Source organism: Dermacentor andersoni, chromosome 1, assembly GCF_023375885.2.
Source record: "Dermacentor andersoni chromosome 1, qqDerAnde1_hic_scaffold, whole genome shotgun sequence".
In the NCBI taxonomy this organism is placed as follows: Eukaryota; Metazoa; Arthropoda; class Arachnida; order Ixodida; family Ixodidae; genus Dermacentor; species Dermacentor andersoni.
Window position 1 is genome coordinate 257,574,557 of NC_092814.1, and position 21,522 is coordinate 257,596,078.

General features: G+C 45.6%; 1 protein-coding gene across 2 annotated transcripts in view; it reads right to left on the minus strand.

Moving 5' to 3' along the window:
• The window catches only part of mus101 (mutagen-sensitive 101), an 81,058-nt gene that overhangs the window by 20,130 nt on the left and 39,406 nt on the right, over positions 1-21,522 (minus strand). Inside the window, exons 2-3 of one of the 2 annotated variants that reach the window (XM_050195544.3) lie at positions 11,470-11,990; positions 4,223-4,401 (exon numbers count right to left, since the gene is read on the minus strand). In XM_050195544.3, coding sequence (XP_050051501.1) covers positions 4,223-4,401; positions 11,470-11,920 — 630 coding nt within the window. In that variant the 5' untranslated portion in view covers positions 11,921-11,990. Of the gene's footprint in view, positions 1-4,222; positions 4,402-7,860; positions 7,946-11,469; positions 11,991-21,522 lie in introns of those variants that run through there. The other variant, XM_055063656.1, reaches the window with a different exon arrangement.

Below are 21,522 nucleotides of genomic sequence, written 5' to 3' on the forward strand. Positions count from 1 at the left end.
CTGTTGAATTTGCAAAAATTCTTTTAACACAAAATTTATGGACAGACATGGCGCATAAATGCATTGCAAAAACCACTAGACCCCTTCAACGCTACACACCGTAAAAACCGGACTATAGGTCAGACCGGAATATAAGTCGATCCCCCAACTAACGAATTCTAAAATGAAAAAAATCTTTTTGAATGGCAAAAGTACCGAAAGACACCCTTACCTTGAAACAAATGCGACTCAGCCGGTTGCACAATGGTGACAGTATTTATTTAAATGCTGCTCGCAAGTGCACCTGGCCAAGCTTTTAACAGTATCGCGCGATCATCGACCCGCGTGCTTGTCAGCACCTTATTAATGGCGCTGAGTGGCGAAACAAACGAGATACGCGCATGTGCACACATGCGCTTACTTTCGCTATTTTGCCGCTCCGTGGCGTGATGATAAGGTGCTGACAAATACGCGGGTCTACGGTCGCGCAATACTGTTAAAAATTGGCCGGGTGTACAGTACACAGAAGGGCACTCAGTGCACAAACGCTACTTCAAATCACAGCAACGCCTTTGATCAGAGTCGTGCAAACTAGAGTCGGATGACAAGTGCTTCTCGCTGCCCAGTCCAGAGGCGCGCACGATCTCTACTGCTTTCACACGGATGCATTCGGCAGTCACAGGCAGGGATCTCACACGCAGCTCCTGGACGAAGTCCGCAACCTTATCTTCCAGATCTGCGGTCCGCTGCGGAACGCCCACGAAATGACGTTTTCTTTTGGTTACTGCAAGTTGTAATACGCTGCTTCTGCCTCCACCAGTACCGAATGCTCTTTTCGGATACTTCAAATTCATGCTGTTCCGCCAAATTGCCGTCGGCTTCTGCTCATATTGAAACAAGATGTGAAAAAGCAGCCTTTAGCCAATATAAGTTTGTGACAATGGAATCGCAAAATAGTGGTGCCACAATGTCGTCACGCCGCGCTGCTGCTGATGGTGGCTGTTTACTTCGTCCGCCCATTGTTGCAAGACTTCCGTAGCTTTTCTGCCAATGTCCGGTATACAGTGGAACCCCGTTCATACGTTTTTCAGCGGACCGAGGAAAAGAAACGTAACAGCCGGGAAAACGCAACAGTGAGGAAAGCTCCGAAAATGAATGAAAAAAGTGCAGCTTCAACTATAGACAATTTATTTCCACAGAGTGCGCTTAGAACTTTAAGAGGTCTAGAATTGTGGCTTGCCGTTTCTTTCGCTCGCTAGAAATCAGCACACGTTTCTCAATAGCCTGGAAGGCCGCATTGCTGTCAGCGTCGCTGTGAGGTGCGACGTACCTGCGGAGGTCCAGAGCCGCGACGGCTTTTCCAAAGCTAGGATTTGGTAACTCCCCGGCATCATGCGGCTCGTGCTCCTCGTCGTCACCGCACCATGGCAATGGCAACGGACGAAGGAATATCCGCGGGAAATTTTGCCCTCTTGGGCGTAATCATGCTAACGTGATAACGATTGTTTAGTATTGCTGCGCAGAGCGCGCGTCCGAGCAGCCTGGCTGCGCGCAGCGCGGCGTGGTTTCGCGAGAAATGTAAACAAGAGAGGAGAGCTGGCCCAATAGGCGGAGCAACGGCATGAGCAACGCCAACATCCGGCTTCCCTTTAGCTATAGCTTCACAAAGCGTGATGTGGGGGCCTCTCCCGAGTTTCCTTCCTCCTTGAGTCGACCCGTCCAACAACATGCGTCTCCCCGCAGGCCGGCTGAGGCCAGTGAACAATAGAAGGCAGCATCCACGTGACCCTGCGTTCCCGGATGTTGGTTCCCTAAGTTGGTTTCCAACTGTCCCTATGGGGCCACTGAATACCTAGTGTGTCACGTGATTGGGGAGGTTTCTTCCCTGTATTGCTGCCGGATTATACAACAACCCTAGTGCGTGCAATGACACAGAAACAAACCACGTGCTTCCAAACGCCGCCTACTCCGCTTCGGAATGGCGCACGTCTGTGATCGAGCTGCCATCGGCGATGACGATCGTCGCTGCGAATTTTGCAGCAAACTATTCATACAGAGGAAGAACATGCTGCAACACATCAGGAACGTTCACAAAATGGCCGTGGATGTCAAGAAATTGATGAAATGCGACGTATGTGGCACTTTCCTGCCTACAATGGAGAAGTCCAACAAACCATCCGATGACCGTAATCACAGTGATGATAGTGAGAGCATTTTTCGCAAATGGCCATCTAGTGGCGGCCTCTCGAACTGGCGTGCGGCTTCTTGCAGCCAGTTCCATAGCCAAGCCCGGCCAAGCCCGGTCAAAATTCATCAAAAGCCAAAATGGCGGTTGGAGCGCGTTGCCTACTTTAGCCCAGGCGGGCTCGGCTTGCGACGCATCATGCGGGAACGTTTTCACAGCTACAACGTAACAGCGGGGTTTCTTATACATTGGATCCTATGGAAGCTGTGCCGGGACCGGATGAAAACGACGTAGCAGCCGGGAAAACGCAGCAGTGAGGAACGTAACAGCGGGGTTCTACTGTATAAGACGAGGGTCGACTTTTTGCACTGGTATTTTGAAAAAAAGTTCGACCTATATTCCGGTTTTTACGGTAGCTTGCGATATGCAAACTGCAAATTTTCGGAACTTCTGCGGTTTTGAATATGAAACTGCGGTTCAAGCATGACAGCAGAAAGAAGCAGACATATCCTTCAATAAGTACCGCTCGATCCACCAATACCCCAAGTATGCACGAAGGGAACAAGCGTGCGCGGCAGCCGAGCGATCTGGAGTGAGCGCCATTCTGGCCGTGACGTCACTTGTGAGAGTGCGCCACTTCAACTTCTCGTCGCTAATAGACACCAGCAGGCTCATCATATCTATCTAGGCGTGCGGCTTCTTGTTGGTTGACCCCTTATCATTCATAGTGCGCAGTTTGTTAAAAGAAGGAGGCATAGAGGCTGATGCAGTAAATGAAACGCCATGCAATCCTAGTCGCCCTGGCCGCACACCACAGCGAAGTCTTTCGTTTACAAAGTGCGGACAGAACTGATGCATTCTGGTGGTGACGTGGCAACTGTGGCGAAAAGTACAAAACACAGTCAGCGGCCAGACGTCGTCAGAACCCCCGATTTTCTCCGACGGCTGCAAGTCATTGTGAGTGACGACCCAGGGAAGCCAATGCGGGCTATTACAAAGGAGTTCCAAGTCGCAGAGTCGACTGTCAGGCTCGCTGTGCACGAGGACTTGAGATACCATTCCTATGTCATGAGGAGGGGGCAATTCATATCCGATATAACTCGGGAGAATTGACTGCTCTGGTCCAAGTGCTTGCTAAGCAAGCTGAAGACACCTGAGGAGCCTGGAACGCTCTGGATTTCTTCAGATGAAAAGAACTTTGACCAAGACCAAAATGTTAAACACCGTAACGACAGGTGGCTTTGCACAAGCGCTGATGAGGTGCCTACAGTGATGCGCACAATATTTACGTTGTCTGTGATGGTGTTAGCTGTTGTCAACAATGAGGGTGACATCATGCCGCCGCATTTTTTTTTGCAGGACTACACGTTAATGCTGCCGCGTACATGGAGGTGCTTGCCACCGTTGTAAAGCACTGGACATAGACTGTTTCGAAAGGAAGACCGTATGACTTTCAGCAAGATTCGGCTCCCGTCCACACTGCCTGCATCACCCAGGAGTGGCTGGCTGACAACTTCTACGACCGCGTCACTACTCCAAATTTGTGGCCTCCTAGTTCTCCAGATTTAAATCCGCTTGTCTACTATGTCTGGGCATCGTCGAGAGAGAGGCCAGCAAACAGCCAAATAATAGAAAATACTCAGTGAAGGCCGCCACTGCTGACTCAATGGCCAACATCTCTAAGGACCATCTGATCCATGCGTGCAGCCGTTTCCGAAGCCGAATTGAATCGGTTATTGCTGCGGATGGCGGATTCATTGAGCAATTGTGGAAATAAACCGCAAGTATTTCCCAAAGTATGGTGAAAATATGTATATTGTGTTGTGTGAAATATGCATATTGTGTCCAACATTGTGTTCTCAAATACCTCGCACACCCGGTATGTGTCCTCGACACGTCCGTAACTCTAACGTGATGGAAAGCCTATCATCGGAGTAGTAGGAAAGACAGCTGCATTCCTAATCAACTTTTCAAGAAACTCCTGCACTGATATAGCTAAAAGGCACAGAGCAAGTAACCCAAATGTACACTATCAATTGCTTGAGGGAAGTCACTTGCCTGTGAAACTGTTATCACAAGGCCCTTGAAGGCTGGCAACCGCAGGTGGGAATATGCAGGGCTGGCAGCATGAGCTAACTTGTGCTGCTCCTGCTCCCAAAAGAGCCGCACCCAGCTTGGCTGCATCACTGGAATCTTCCGATTGGCAGCTACATGATATTTTTTTGATCCAACGTCTCCTGCACAAGCATCAGCAAGGATGGGTGATGCATAGGTCGGCAAAATAAACACAGTGGTGGTCCAGCCAGTTTAGGATTTGGAGCAAGTTTTGGAGCAGAAAAAAAAATGACGTTTTGGAGCAGTTTAGAAGCAGCCACACCAGCATGTTGGGGCAGTTTCGGAGCAGAAAAAAAAATTGTCTTTTTGGAACACTTAGAGTAGCACAGCAGTAATCTGTAGGAATTTGGCGAAGCTTGTTATTACTGTGCAATCAGTAAGCGCTGTTCAACAGTGAAGCAAGGCACAAAGCCAACAGCAACCAATTAAGGTTCCCACGGGCAGTATACCATGCACGCTATGTTGCAAACATCTTTATTTGGGTAGGCAAGGAACTTAATTTTGCAAACAATGAAATTTTGTAGGCTGACGAGAACAGAAATATGCACCTAAAGCTCTAAATAACTCTAAAGACCTGCCAGTACACTTATTAGGTGTATCGGTGCTCGTATCGGTGCCCCTTACCACTTTGGTGTGCTTCGCCGCGTAACAATTCTGTATTGAGGCGAAGCTGACTTTCGAGAACTGGCATTATGCACCGCGCAGTACTTTCCGAGCTTCGATGCCATTGGCGAGGATTACAAATTGACGAGACCATAAATATAATCACTTGAAGAAAACAAGGAAGGACGGAAGGGAACAGAGGGAGCGCCACCTTCCTTTCCGTCCTTCCTTGTTTGCGCCAAGCGATCATATTTATGGTCTACTCAGCAATATGAACCGACTAGCCCAGCAACATGTACTTCTGGAGGATTACAAAGGCAGAGCCAGTGCCATTACTAACAACGGCGAATCGCTTCAATGAAAAATACGGCGCCGCACATCAAGCTTGGTAACTAACGTCGAAGTAGCTAGGCCTAGCGTTGCCGCGCTTGTGGCTACGGCTGCAAGCGGATCTGCATGCGAGAATGCCGGTTCGAGGCTTCGATTAAAGGGCCCCTGAAACGGTTCGGACAAATTTTGTAGATGCGTAGGGTACAGCTTAAGTAGAACATTCACAGCACAATTTAAGTGAAGCGTTACGTATTAATGGAGCTACAAGCGATTAGAAGTTACCCTCCTCCCTAGTCATGCTTTTCCTCCTCAACTCGTTCGCCGAGCGATCGGGGCTAAGCTCCACCTTCACTGGTTTCACGTCACGATGCGACGTCACATCGTCCACTTCCGGTTGTTTTGGAGCCCGCCCCCGCCCGCTTGGCCGTCGAACTAGGGTCCCTAGAAATACTAGGGACCCTAGTCGAACCCAAGCGAGAGCTATCGAAGCAGCGTGCGTTGCGAGCATTCTGTCGTGGCGCCGAACGTGTCTGGTATTCCGGTAACCACAGGCAAGCTGGTCATTTCGGCAAATGACTGGAGGCATAAACTCAAGTTGATGAAGGAACTTTAGCGTAGACGTACGTGCGGCCTGATCGGTCTGCACGGTCCAGCCACTTGTTAGCGCAGCGCTTAACCAGCCAAACAAAGCGCTAATATTGCTCTAACCAAGTGTAAAACATTTTAAACATTTATAAAAACGAAGTGTTGATGATTACACTCCTGCGAAAAATACACACCAGCAGCCAAAGAAGAATACACTTCGTTACTCCTACTGTGTATGGTTGAGCTCTGTGCCACCAGGTGGCTGCACCGTGCAGACCATTCGCATTTGCGATTGTGCTCATCCCATGGCTCATCCCGTTACGGCACAGTCAAGCGGCCATACCCTGTCCCCTTGCGCTTGCATTTGCCCTAATACCGGACTCGCGAAACGCTATTGCGTTAGTAATCTTCCGGTGTAAAGTGACGGCCAAAAACGCGCAAACCCTGGCGCCGATCGGATAGCGGCAGTCCGATGCGCAGCAGCCAGCTCGCTCGTATGCTGCCTTGCAGAGGGACACGATGTCGCAGCTTGACATTTTGCCAGTCGCTACGTTTGCAGTCCACAAAGCAACAAAGTCGAATCATAGTGCTCGCGAAAAGACTGAGACCGACTCTGACCGCGGAGCTCTCGTCAAAATGGAGTACGTTGTAACACAAGCAGACGACACTTGCTGTGTGCCGGAAGTGCTTATTGTATTGAAAAATCATTCTTTTGCATTCTCTTTATGTTACTTTCTGTTTATAAAAACAAATGAACTAACATTCCAACTGTTACGAAGATCATTTGTTTACCATAAAGTTGGAAAAATTATTGATCGCGCGCCCTGGTCAGCCAATCGGATAGCTCGCCCCACTGACGTCATATGGGTGATTTTCGTCATATGGGTAGGGGCGGCTTAAAATTCCGCCGAGCAGCGTGCTCCGATCGGCAGCGATGTGCATTTTTAAAACCTTATAATAAATTACACGCTTTACGCGGAGCACTTAGATGTGTCAATTAATGATCAGAAGGACCTACTCTAACGACTCAGTACGTTTGTGGAAAATCGTCAAAATCGTTTCAGGGTCCCTTTAATGCCGTTTCAGACTTGCGGTCATGTCAAAAAGTCCAGAATATCAGACGGCTAAGGTTTTCTGCGTCCGAAATTTAGACGTTCATATACATTTACTCTGGGTAGGTGGCAGTGCCACGAATGCGTCCGAATTTTAGGTTGTGTGCGAAAAGTTAATCGTTGACTGTATTTGAATGTTCACAAATCGATTCTTGTGGTAGGGTACGTATAGCTGCATAACCCTACTGAAAACACTGCATTGCCGTAAAAACACGAAAATGCCGCACTTTTGCGCAGTTGGCGCAAATGACCTTGAGTGGGCGCAGCCAGGAGCAGGAAAGTCGAATTGTAGCAAAATGGCGCAAATGGCGCAGTTGGACCACCACTGTAAACAGAATTTGCTCAGACTCGCTCACAAAATACTATATATTTGCTTAGGGCTTCACTCATACTAACTCAGATTTGTGAAATTATGGATACACTCATACTAATGAAACCATGAACTTATTCAGATTCTGGAAATCGCTTTCACTTGATTTGGACTTGCAGGCTTATAACTAAGGTTCTGTATTTATTCTTGGAGTTAACTTTTGGGCAAATTCGGAGGGCGTTTTTCAGAGTTTATTTCCTTCAAAGAAATTTTTAGTTTTTTGGTGCATTTCTATTTAAAGGGACACTACTGGGTAACACAGAATCCGTTTAGACTGAGTAAGTATTCTTGAAGCACTTTAGTTTCGTTAATTTCGCGGCCATGGGTTGATTATCAGACGAAAAAACGATGGTCAAAGTTTCATTTTGAATCTATCGCCAAACCACCAGGGCTGGTGCATCAGTGTGACATCACGGATGGCAAAGTATTCTTTCACATTTTGGTCGTTGTGGTTCAGTCAAAGTTTTTGAAACTTCCTAAGTTCAGTCTTTAGCTATCTTCTAATAGAATGCACATCACTTTCACCACTAAAAGTTTAACTAGGCCTACAGAGTTGCCGTCAAAACCCACATCATGGCTACCTGGTGCGGGAAATTCAAAGCAGCACTGCCACTCGTCTTTTCTCCTTGCTTCTTTTCTGGCTTACCACCAAGCATCTTCTCGTGGTAAGTGTGTTTTGTGTTCTAGAAAGGTAATTTACAGGACAGCTCAAATCATTTTTCTCTTTAGTATCCCTTTAACACGCGATTACATGCCCCAAAATCGCAGTTTTTCGGGTTCGATTTAATTCTTCCAAAATTGAGGCAGCTAATCTCTGAAACAAGAACACACTGTCAATACTAAAAAAGCTTTCTTGAGCAACTGGTACCAGAACTATTGTCGCCAACTCCAACTCATTGTAATATATACAAGCATACTTTCCAGTGTTTGCATCCGCAAGTCTCCACGACACAGAACATAGAGAACGCCTTTTTGATGTTCGCACTAGACAATGGAAGGCTAGGAGATACAGTACACGACATAAAAGCAGAGGCCAGTCATGTGCACACATGCGCCAGAAAACCATTGATTCAACATTCACATCGTATGCCTGATACTAAAAAAAAAAAATGTTTGCTGCGTAGTGCAGATGCAGAGTTTGCTAGCTCAGGGGCGCGACTGCCGAAAGTCATTTTGGAGCAATTTCTGGAGCAAGTAAAGTTGCATTTTGGAGCAGTTTGGAGCAGACAAAATTGTATATTGGAGCAGGCCAATCTGAATTTTGGTAGAATAATGGAATATGGCAGCACACTTCAACACCACGATGGAACACAGAATAAACCAACACGAGCACTGTACTGCAACTGCCTTAAGCAACGACTTAAGCTGAATTTTGAAGCAGATTAGCCTGATACTGAAATTGTCTAGTGCATGCAAATTTTCGTAATGGTGCCTGTAGATTTTTAATTAGTGGTAGCAATCACAAAAACATGCATTCTGCAATAGCAAGTCCAAAATTTCCAAAAGTGACTCAGGACATTTTTTATAAATACATTTTTCTGTAATGTCTCGTGAGGGTGGATGAAGTACGTGGGAGTGCGCTTCACCAACAGACTGTATGGATAAGCCAGAGTTATGAACTGCTGTGGTTTACTGAAAGCCATTTCTAAACAATAGAAATAGTTTCACCTTGCCGCAAGCCAATCAGAATGCGGGGCGGTAGAAGAGCGCTTTGTAGATACAGCGTACTGGAATGTGGAAGAGTGGGTCGAGCAGCGGCACAGCACATGCTTTCTTGTAAAGCCGAAAACATTGGTGGCACTACGATGAAACTATATATTCTTGCGCCAGCACTCATGATGCTAGCGGAAATTTTTTAAAAATTACACAGTAGGATCGACACAGTAACAACTTCTGGGTCACCATATGTCGCCGCAGACCCAGAGAGCCGCAGTCAACTCTGGGCTAGTATAATGTAGAACTATTCCAATCTGTTTTTATTCCAAATCAACGATTAGCCCTCCGTGATAGGTCAAGATGGTCCAGGCCTCACCCATATGGGCACAAAAACAGACAGGAATAGTTTTACGGTACACCGGCCTTGGGGACAGAGACTCCCGCTCACTGAACCCACTGCAGCGCGCGCCTCCCTAATGCAGCATTCTTTCAGATTCCACGAAATCAAAGCTTTGGCCGGCACTTCATTTCCATAATGTAATTACTGCTACACCTTTGTATGCAAGCAGCTGTACCATCATGAACAAATGAAATGAATAAGAAATCACAAAGTAGAACACCTCTTATGTAATAACTCGCTAGCATGATCTCGCACTGCTAGTTATCAAGTTGACAAAGGTGGCATAGGGTTCACATTAAGCTTGAAGCCAAAATCATGCCGACATTACATATTGGCAAAAACAGATAGGAAAGAATATGTTCTAGTTAGCCCTACTTGTTTAACTATCATATGGCCACATACTTTATTATTCTTTTTCTAGGTATGGGTTTATGAGATAGTTTCACTCTATGCAGGAAATAAACACATGAAGGCACTATCAGCATAAATTCAAACGATAACCGTTCTGAGACTACTCCAATGTGTTATTTCATTTCCAGTTTAGGTGAAGCTGAGAACATTTGTAACAGTGGCTTAATTCAGACTTTGAAACGTACACATGGCACTACTCCATGCTTAGAAACTAGCTACCAGTCAACGTCTAATTTTTCGGACTCCCTAGGGGCTGTGAAAACATACGAAAAAAAAAAAAATGCATGCATGCACTTTACTGCACAAAAAGCTCAAACCGTCACAGGCGCGCCCAAAATAGCTCTGATTGCCTGCCAATACACTTATTAGTCGTATCGTAGATCGTACTTCAACAGGAGATTCCGGGTGCCTGCATGTATAATTAAGGAATACATATATCCCATGACAGCTGCCCCTAACACACCGCAATATATATAGTGTATGCTTGACCGCATAACACTTCTGTATTGCGGCAAAACTGACTTTCAAGATTCGGCATTATGCAACGTGGCATGCTTTCTGTGCTTCGAAGCCATCGGTCAAGATTACAAAGGTGGATTCGGTGCCATTGCTGACAGCAGCAAATTCCTTCAATGAAAATAATGGCACCAAACAGCGAGAAGCTTGGCAGAAAACGTCTGGCCTAGCATTCCTGCGGTGGTGGCTGCCAGCGAATCGGCGTGCGAGAGCACCGGTTCGAGGCTGTGATATTGCTACGGAACAGTATTTGTGATGACGAAGAGGCCAGCAGTGTGAAGACGACGACAATGATTGGAGGCTCGTTGCCTCTTGGCCAAGTGCGGCGTATTTCCTTGTAAATATACTTGTATATAGCTTTTCGTCTGAGTCTTGCCACGTAACAATATAAACAAAATGGCAGTGGCCTCGATTAACGCTGTTTCCGACTTGCAGTCACAGCGAAAAAGTCGGGAAAATCAGATGGCAAAAGTTTTGCGTCCGAAATTCCAGACGTTCTTATACATTAACTCTATGGGGTACGTGGCAGTTACGAGAAGGCGTCTGGAATCATCGGGCATGTCCGAAAAATCGTTCATTGACTGTAATTATAAAAGGCGTTCATGACGGTACGAATTTCTATTCATGCTAAATTCATGCCTATTCTATTCATGCCAGCCAGGGAGTGCCGCGCCGCTAAATACAGTCGCCCTGGCTGTTCCGACAGCAGCAACGAAAGCCGAGAGTGGCCACGCGCACGCCGGCCACTTGCCAGAAGCACTGAAAAGTCCAGTATCATAAGCGCGAAAATTACGAGAAACTGCGGGAGGTGCCATCGTGCGGTGCGTAAAATGTGAACGACCGCACTCTTTTTCGTAAAACTAATCCATTCGCTGTTCGCGGCCACTGCCGAACGACATGCTGAAGCCGTTCTGGCACAGTGTGGTGCAATTTCGGTCAATTTCCTGTGTTTGGCGCAGTTTGGAGCAGGAATTGGTGTTTGTATCAAATTGGCACAGTTGGCACAGAAGTCCCATTCCTGCTAGCTTTGAATGTTTTGCTATAAAGACATCTATCGAACCCAATTTTTCAAGGTGGTGTATCAACTATGAACTCCCATAATTTATGCCTCTTTCGTCATTTGAACTTAGATCTTAAAGCACAATTAAGACCCAGCAGGACATCTAAGCCTTACAGGCAGCACGCACCCAAATGATGGATAGCTTACCAGCCACAACATGCGTGACACTAGATGTCAGTGGAGCCACAATAGAGCCACCCATTAGCTCCACTTGGTCTTTGATGCGTGCCCTCTCTTGACTGGCCAGCACAGAGCATGTGATAACCAGACCTCGAAAGGAAAGGCTGAATACAGGCTCTGGCCGACGGGGCAGAGGTTCCTGCACCTGAATAGCCATAGACACGCAGAGTGGGCCCACAACTCGAGCTTGAATTTGCCGCAGATGCTCAAATGCAGGGCCTTCAAATGGATCACAAACATACACTTCTGTTGGGTCTCGTTGCTTCTTTGTAAGACATGAGCAAGTTGTGATCCAACTCGGTTCCATAGAATCTATGCCAGCAGCCTTGAAAGCTGCCTGCATTGCAGGGGTTGCATCCACTGCTGCTGTGCCTTCAGGCAAGACAAACAGCAGCTTTCCATCTGGTGTGCTATCCATTGCTGTCAAAAGTCTAGGCCAGCAGCAGACGCACCACTTGTTTGCTTCCTTCCCAGAAAAGTCAGACAGCCTGCAGATACACATCACAAAATTACTAATTAGTAATAAGGACAAAAATCAGAAAACAATGGCATGAAGATGCAAAGGTACTGCAAACAGCTTTGATGCAGGAGAGAAACAGCTGTCCTCATTGAACAAAATGCGTGGAAATGGTAGTAGGCATAATTACAATAAACTCAAGTAGCACGAGTTCTGTCAAGAATAGAGATGAACATTTTGCAGACTTTTCAAAAGTTTTCTGCCATAGATTATGTTACAGCAAAGAATTGCAAAGTGAGCATATGCATCTGCTCTTCATATATTAATGAAGAGCATCCAATCTCCCTTTTTGAAAATCAAGCTTGTTCACACACTGACACCAAAGAAACATTGAGTCTTACACATTTAATTTGAAATTTTAACCCTTCACTTTCACAAGCCAGTCCTCAAAACAAGCCAGTCCTCAAGTTCAAGTTGTTTACACAAGAAACACTTTGATGGTGCAATGGAAAGTTAATCCTGTGAAACAAATGCTTCATAGAATGTTTATTTCTGAAGCTGTTCCATGTTTGTGGGCTCTTTATTAGTGCAAAACTTCAAGAATTTTCTAGCACTAAGGGAGCTGCATGTCTTGCACCACTATATTGTTTGCAGTCCGCTTCTCTTTTTCAACTGATCTAAGCACCGTCATGTACATACTGCCAGTCAGTGGCATAGCCAGAAGTTTGTTGGAGAGGGAAGGGGGTTCTTCACCGACAACTACCACTCCTTACCCTCCTTACCCTCCTTCACCTCCTCTCTCTCTCTCTCTCTCTCTCTCTCTCTCTCTCTCTCCCTAGTCACGACCCTAGCTTTATCTTGACGAGGCTGCACACCGCGCCCATGCACGGAACAGCGGACTCAACACCTCCTCGGTAGGGGTGGTGGTGGTTGCTTTCGTTATTTCATGGTTTATGCAACAGATGGCTGGATTAGCAGCAAATACGATGCCGCAGTAGCTTGTGCATGTCGCTACGTTACAATTTTAGATTTCAAGGGACCGAAAAATTTCCTTTCTCAATTTCACAAACTTCCTGATTTAATAAAATAATTTGAGTATGGTCGTCACTTAAATTGAGTGAGTTAAATTGAGTTTCAACCCTGTCTGTGCGTGTGTGTGTATGTGTGTGTGTGCACATGCGCGCGCATATATATCTGGAAGTTGTACACCACACAAATACCAACTCCTAGCACTCCCTGGACAAAAATGCTTTAACAAGGATGCACGTTCTTGCGCTGCCGAAATAACACTTTGCTGAACTTCTGACAAAAGTTTTTCATTGCTAAGACGTGAAGCCACTTCACATCAAATTATGCTATCATCCTTTGTTAACAATTTTGTTAACAAAGGATGATAGCATAGATAACAAATTTTGTTAACAAATTAATGCATTTATATAATGTGTGTCAATGACCTAGCTGGTACATGACTTAGAAAAATGAGCACCAAAAACAAGACCAAACAAAAACAAGACGGTGCACTATCGTGCGTCTTCTTGCTTGCAGACCTGACTTGTTGCAGCCCAGGTAACAGTGGAGATAACCACTGTTTTCCAGCCAGATCTTCTAGTGAGTGGTACACACCTCTAGCGAGACGGCGGGCACTATTTTGCAAGTTGCCTACCACTTATTCGCACTTTCAGCGTTGTGGGCACGCTATTACTTTAGGTTTAAAAATACAGTAAGGAAGGTTTACGCTGGAACTTCAATAGTACCTTATGATGCAAGTTTCACTCACTTCCGGTGACCTGCTGTCCGACTTGTTTGAAGAGATGCTTGGAAGTAACTTGTGATCTTAGTATTATAGTCATCACGCGACACATGTTGTTATTGATCACATTCGGGAATTAATGAGGCAGACAGTCCAAAGCAGGGCTGCTTCCCGTTTAGAAGCCATTGCGAAAATTACAGCATCCATAGTAAACAGTAAAATAAGGGCCAGTAGCTCCAAGGTATTCGAAAGTGTTGCGTCTCCCGACACCAGTCTATTCTGAAAATTGCCGAGACATTTAGTTAGGGCGGGCTCTCTGCAGCAAGCAGCACGTGTTACGATGGGGTAGGTGAGCCTCAGCTAGGCAACTAGCTATGGCAGTCTGTTGTTGAGCGATCAGACAGTGACGAGACGCTCTCCCTATGTCCATAATTATCCGCATTTTGCCAACTTTGTCGTTGACGCCTTTTATGCGTGTCCCCCCTCCTTGTATTCACCACCCCACTCCCCTTAAAATTATTTTCTGTTAATAATTGTTGCACTATTCAATATTCACCGTGTTGTTGAACGGCACGGTGGTCCCTAACATTCCTTTGCGTTTCTGCGTGGACTTTGAGGCCATTCCCCCACCTGCCCTCCCACCTGTTTGTTGTGGAAATTTCTTAGCTTCCCAGGCCCAGCATCCTCGTCCTTGATATATTTTGCCGAGCGCAAATCAGCGTTCTGTAGGTCTTTGTCTCATTTTCATTCTTAACAGCACGTACAATCTAGTCTAACAGCAAGCTTCTCGCAAGTTTACTAACATAATGAAAGTCAGAGACAAGGGAAGGAAAAAGGAAAGGGGGGGGGGGGATGTGTGCTTATTATGTGTTTCCTAGACAGGCAAGTCGCAATATTTTTGCAATGTTTTTCTTCTGTGCTATGTGGTCGAAGATTCGGTTTAGCACCAGGAATGAGAAGCTCTTCGACAACACGAAAGCATGGTGGAGAGCAACAATGCCTTCAAGTTTTATGCACTCGCTCGTCTGATCTTTATCCGAGTGTGGAATATTTAGCGCTGATTCCCCCTCAGCAGTTAAGTTTAACACAACAGAATCCAAAATGAGGCAGACGCGCTCCATGAGTGGGGCCGCAATGTTCCATGCACAGAAGAGGCGCCACACCATCGTGTAGTACTAGAAAGTCGAGAAGTTGAGTAAACACAAAAACATGACAGCACGACAGCACGAAAGTCGCGTCTTCTGCCCAGTGACAAATCGATAACAGTGACAATACGGCAAAAAACAAGACCCTGTCAAAAAAAAAAAAAAGAAAGAAAAAGAGGTACACGTGACAATATGGTGCAATGACGTCATCGTAGCCGCCATTTTTGCGTAGTAGCCTGGTCAGGTGCTGTGTCCATGACGTCATGTGAGAACTATCGATAAGAAACCTATCAAGGCTACAGCATAATGTGCAGAAAAAGTGCCAAAAAACAAAGCTATATTTTTGGCTGTGTTGAGCTTGGATTCAGTGGTGAAACTCACAGCCAAATGAGGGAATCAAAGCACATGGACTCTTGTTGTGACGCCAATTTTCATAGCACTGGTCAGCAGTCAGTCAATGGCCGAGATGGCATTCCTCGGCGTGTTGAGTGGCCACAGACATAGGTGAGCACTCAACAGGGTCAGAATGGTACAGGAAGATCGTGGTGATAGTGCTGAAGGGCTCACGGCCATAAATGAGAGAGGCAAGAATCTGGTAGTGGATTGCGAGGCAGTGCTGTAGGCTGTTGGGTCCCAAATGTGCTACTGGGACAAAAGAATGACAACACAGTAGTGCAAACAAACACAAGGGCATTTAATGCACCTTTCCTACATAAATTCCAGCTAGCCAAATCACTACCAACATTTCATGCCAATGGGCACTGACGGATTAAGGACGTTCGATGTCCGTTCCCATGCCTCCTAATCGTTCACGTGTAGTCATGCGAACAGTGTCGCATTCGAACTATCGAGTTTGTTTATCCCAGTGCCCAGCTCCAAAGCTCTCGAGATGGTCCCGCGAAGCATGTCGGCGCATGCGCAACACATCTGTGCCACTCGCCGGCCCCAAGCCAAAGAGAACAGGCTACTTCCTTTTTCGCCTGAGTAACCCCACCATTACGTGGCATTAGTGCCATCTCTCGTACTATCTGCAACACACTGACCAGTGCTGGTGCTTAGCTACCCGGAGAAGGCAGATTACAGGAGATGCGAGAGCCATGCGGGGAAAACATCATTGGACACATGAAAGTCGAGCATATGTTACAAGGCATATGTTACAAATGGAACAACAAGCTCCCAGTTGGAATGGTCCAAGGCAACATATGCTGAAAGCATGTTGCCAAGAGTTCTGTTAAATGGTTATATTTAGCTAGTCAGTCCATGGATGATAAGCTGCAGTGGGACGGTGAGTATTTCATCATTCAAAGAGACTGCGTAATATTCAAGAGAAATGTAGCCTTGATCCCTGAGTAGTTGGTGAGGTGCATCAAGGCAGAGGACAAAGTTAAGCAGTATGAACGAGGTAACATCACATGCTGTTGTGGCAGGTAAAACAATGGTATCTCTGCATACTGTGGCAAATGATCTACAGCAATAACAATCCAACGGTTGCCATGGCCAGTGCACAGTAAGGGTTAAAAGTTACACATTCCTTGCCATTGGGAATGTTTGTTCATTTGTTCTTCAAAGCCCCCTTTGACATACCTGTCAAGTTCCAGACCTGAGGATTAGGGAGCCTTGAATGGGAGGGATGACAGTTCATTCAATCAACCCAGTTACTTTTTAATTTTTTACTGAATGCTTCCTGTGTACTACAATCACAAAGAAGACCATTGTAATAGACATTGTGATGGTCATTATCAAACCGCACGGCCACTAGACTCTGGGTGCTATTTTCTGCACACCACCGTAATACAACAGAGTCAAATTTGTCTTTTTGTCAATTCTGATAGGCTCACACGGCAGCTATGTTTTAATTGGCTTAAAACGCTAACATGGTGGAATTCGACAGTGTTCAGAATAGCACCCTCAGTGCACCAGTGAACACAATAGCATGAAAGGCACGAAGACACTGATAAATAACATGCCTGAATGCCAGTGTTCCTGTTTATGGAAAGATTCTACAAAGAAATATGATACAGTAAACCGTCGTTCAACTTGAACTCTAGTCTCGAAATATTTTTTTTCTGGCTTGATGTCAACTCTGTATTTTTCACCTATTATCTCAAGTTGCTTTTGTGCCATTCTCCGGATATCTCGAAGTCATGACTGAGAAAAAGTCTTTACCCAAAGCAGTCCATACTTGTGCACAGCTGCGATGTCACCAAAAAGTGAGAGGACCACGAGTTTATAGTGAATTCTGCTTCAATGTACGCCACTCTTATCCACCATTCACGGCCAGCTGCGATCTCACTGATAATGCAGGCGGAGTGCCGCTTTTGCCGTTACGATAGGGTACATGTGACCTCCGCAACATGCACGCTCAGCTGTGCACGGAGCATAGTGTAGTGTGCTTATTCACCATGCTCTGTGTTTCTATGCTTGTGAAACCATACGCTAGGCCATGCCGCGCGCTATGCCTGCTGCGCCAAATGTTTGGTATGTTTTTGCCATTTTCTTAACAAATTCGAGGCCACGATTTTGTAGCAATGCCTTTTTTGATGCCGTTTTTTATCATGCTTAATCAGTGGTCATACTGATGCTCTACCCGTGTTATTAATTGGATAAGCCAGCCGAGAATGGTGAATGAAAAAGTGGCATATAATCGAGCAGAAGGCATGACTACAAAATCACGGCCCTGGGGCAGTAATCTTGATTATTTTGGATACGAGCACTTTCGCAATATTTCGCATAACTAGGCTTTGGGCAGGTTGGTGCCTACTTACAACAGCGTAGCTTGGCTCTTAGTAAGGATTGCTGTTGCCCATAGATGTCCGATGTCTCAGGAGCCAAGTCGCACAATATCTCGTTAAAGTGATCAAGCGAAAATACCGCTCCAGGGATATTGATCTTTTGCAAGGAATTCAGCGGCTAGTGTCGACTATTTTGAAAGGCTCCATGTGGTCTATGCGCGGCCAAGGGCTTACATTTTTGTGAATTTGCTTATGTAGAAACTGCTTATCTAGAAAATTTTCCCAGTTTTTACAAGTTTGGGTTATTGGAAATTTACTGTATATAAGGCCCAACATTGTCAGCAACATACACACCAGCGTATGCTGGTGTGTGCGGCTGGTGATGCTGAGCATCCTGGAGCCCATGTATTAAGCTATCTATCTACAGCAGGGGTTCTCAAGCATGTTGGTCCCGAGGAACCCTGCTAAGCTCCTTGAAGCGCCAACGCAGGGTGTCTACCAAGTTGACATTTCCAAATTCCCTGAGTTTTCCAGGTTTCCCCTGAGTGCCTTTGCAATATTCCCTGAGTGATGCAGAACTATGTTTTATGTCAAGACGGGCTGAAACCATATCGCCCGATACTGTCACTCTAGTAAGCATATTAAAATGTTTTTTTTTAAACGACTTAATCCAATTTGAATACTAAGGAGTAATGTTTATGTTATTCAAAAAGAGAATGAAATGTAAGGGAGGTGTTAGTAAAATGCACAGCAAATAAAATGTCTTCGAAAAAAATTGCAAATCGAGTCGGACATTCTCAAATACGAATAAAAAAGGAGATGCATACAAAAGCAAATATTTTCGAATATGAGCTATTTCTATCAACTGATAGCAAGCTCAGTGGTATGAGGCCCAAACTTAGTCACAATTGAGATTCTCTCTCAGCAGCTCGTAAGTCAACCTCAACAGTCTCTCGTAAGTCAACCTCAAAAGTGGATGTACTCTCAGCCTGCGCACGATGCCTCGGTGTTGTGTTTCACTGCTTTAAAGAGTTTATTTTGGTTTGGATGAGGGACACCTGCATCTCAGCATCAGCCAACACTTTGTTTTTTGAACTCAAGCTCCTTCAAAAATGCGGCAGCACACTTCCTTCCCATTCATTCCTCAATGCGTAGGTCCTTTCTGTTCTTGTCCTCCTTCCGCCACTCGTTCACCCCACGGACAATTTGAAGCATCGTTTTGGTCAGTTGCACAGTCCACGTCCGATTTTTCAAATTCCCTAGGGGCGGCGAAAACGTCCCGAAAAATCGGCCAGTTGAAAAAAATAAGTGCATGTCATTTACTGCCCTGAAGTGCTCAAACCGCCACAGGCACATTAGAAAACGCTCTGAAGGCCTGTCGGTACACATATTAGGCATATTGGTGCTCGTACTGTGACAGGAGATACCGGGTGCACGTGTGTATAATTAAGGAATACATACTGTGTCCCGTGGTATAGCCCCTTCCCATGCTTGTTATGCTTCACTGCAATACTTTTGCGTATGCTTCACCAAGTAACATTTCTATACAGAGGCAAAGCTGACTTTCGGGAACCGGCATTATGCAACGCACCGTGCTTTCCAAGCTTCTAAGCCAATCGCGAGGACCACAACGGCAGAGTCAGTGCCATTGCTGACTGCAGTGAATTTTTTCAATGAAAAATACGGCACCCAACGGCAAGAAGCTTAATAACGAACGTCGAAGCGGATACGTCTACCGTTGCCACAGTGGTGGCTACGGCTGCCAGCAGATCTGCGTGCGAGAGCGCCGGTTTGAGGCAGCAAGGTAATCAAAACAGCAGCGGTGGTGGCTTTGATTAATGCTGTTTCGGACTTTTGGTCACAGTAAAAAGTCCGGAAAATCGGACAGCAAAGGGTTGTTTTGTCCGAAATTTCCGACTTCCTGATACAATGACTCTATGGGGTACGTTGGTGGTGCTGCAAAGCCGTCCAAATTATCGGGCATCCGGAAAGTCGGTCGTTGACTGTACAAGGGCAACTCCTTCAGCCGACGACAGGGCGTCAAAGACGATTCATTACGATTCCTGTCTGTTACTCGAGCCAGCATTACCGCAACTTTCGACCCTTTCTATAAAATTACAGCTAATTTTCCCTGGCAGAGGCACAAATTCCCTGAGTTTTCCCCGAGTTTTTGCAGACTACTCAAAATCCCTGAGAATTCCCGGTTTTCCCGGTCAGTAGGCACCCTGCAACCTCTAATAGAGAGGCTAGGCGCAGCACGCAACACGTTTGGGGCCAATGGCGGTGTTGGGCAGGCTACTTTGACAGTGACATGCAACCCACGTGGTCGAAACTGGGTGCAATCGTTACAAGCCAAGACAAGACAGCATCGCAACCAAGGCATGCCAAGAAAGAATGACAGTTTTCAGTGCTTATCACACGGGGTCACTTATTACATCTCATCACAAGAGGTCTTAGAATTTGTGCGGACTCTACTTTGAACATGATGAAATAGTGTAAATTCAGATTTTACGGGACTGAAAAAAATTTCCGAATTAAACGAACATCAAATTATCGAGGGTATCAAGAAACCAATAAACAATGCTTACTACATCAACACACTTTCATTTACTGAATGAATCGGCAAATTCTGTTTCTATTTTGCACAAGAGCAGTGCGGAATCTGCAATTCTCATCACCTTGTGACTGATTAGCGCTCGCAGTGGCGAAGGCGTCGCGACTTCCTTCGCAGCGCAATTGCGGCGTGCATCTTCACCTGAAACGTGCTTTTCAATACCGAGCACACATCCCAATTTTCACCAGTGAGCTAGTGGCCAACAAATCCTCTGTCGATCACGATATAGCAGGTGCTCTTTATATTCAAGAGCTTTGCAGTGAGTCAAAGCAAAACTACTGTTTGCTGCAACCTCTGTGGATGAAACCGTGGTGGTTATTGATGTAATCATGGATGGCGACTATGCAGTTATGAAGGCTGAAGGCACGCAGCCAGGTGCAAAAGCGGATTTATGAGTGGCAATAAATGCAAGAATAAAGGCTTAAGGGCACAATTAGGCACGAAGCAGCATGGCATACTAAAATTCTACTTGCTGTGGCTGAAATGACAGCATTACAGTGGCATTAGAGTTCTGTAATGACAATGGTTCAGTTACACTTTTTTCTTGTACGCGTGGCAAATCGATGGCTCTTTTTGCACATGAAAATCAGAAAGTGCGATTTTAAGGAGATGCTGAGGAAAGCATGGTATCCTGTGTTTGCATTGACTAAAGAAAAACAAACAATGATCGCTTAACACTGTCATAAAAAAGTGTGGAAATAGTTTGCTTTGAACAATTCAACAGCCTTGCAGATATTCAAAGTTATGGTACATACAGAGTGAGCTCTCAACTAACTCTCAACTTTCCATGTGCACCAAACTATACAGTTTCACTCATGCGATAACAGCAGCGAGAGTGCGGCCCCAAGAAACTTCCAGTCACGGGCCTTATCAGTCTACTGCACCAGAACACAAATCGCGTTTTTAAATTGTTTCACTGTGCATAAAGTTTATATTTAAGTGTTGAGATAAAAGACATGCACATTATGCCTCAAGAGTAATAGATAAAATTTTTCATATAACTTACGGCGACTTGTAAAATAGTTATGTACAGAGGAAAAGTGTTGAAAATCTGTGTGCTTAGATTTTAGAGCACTCCTGCTACTAGATATCACCGCCAATGCCTTTTTTGCTCGTCACACTTAGCGGGTTACGTCAGTGGGCACAACTGGAAGCCGTCCAGGATGTATGTTTGTGAACAGCAAAAAGGTCTATAGTGCCAGCTACCAATCCACAAAAGAGCACAACTATCAATGCACTTGTAAACCAGAAGTAGCTAATCAGCCAAAGCAGTTTTCCTATGTGTTAATAACAGTACCCTGGCTACGAACATCAAATATCAT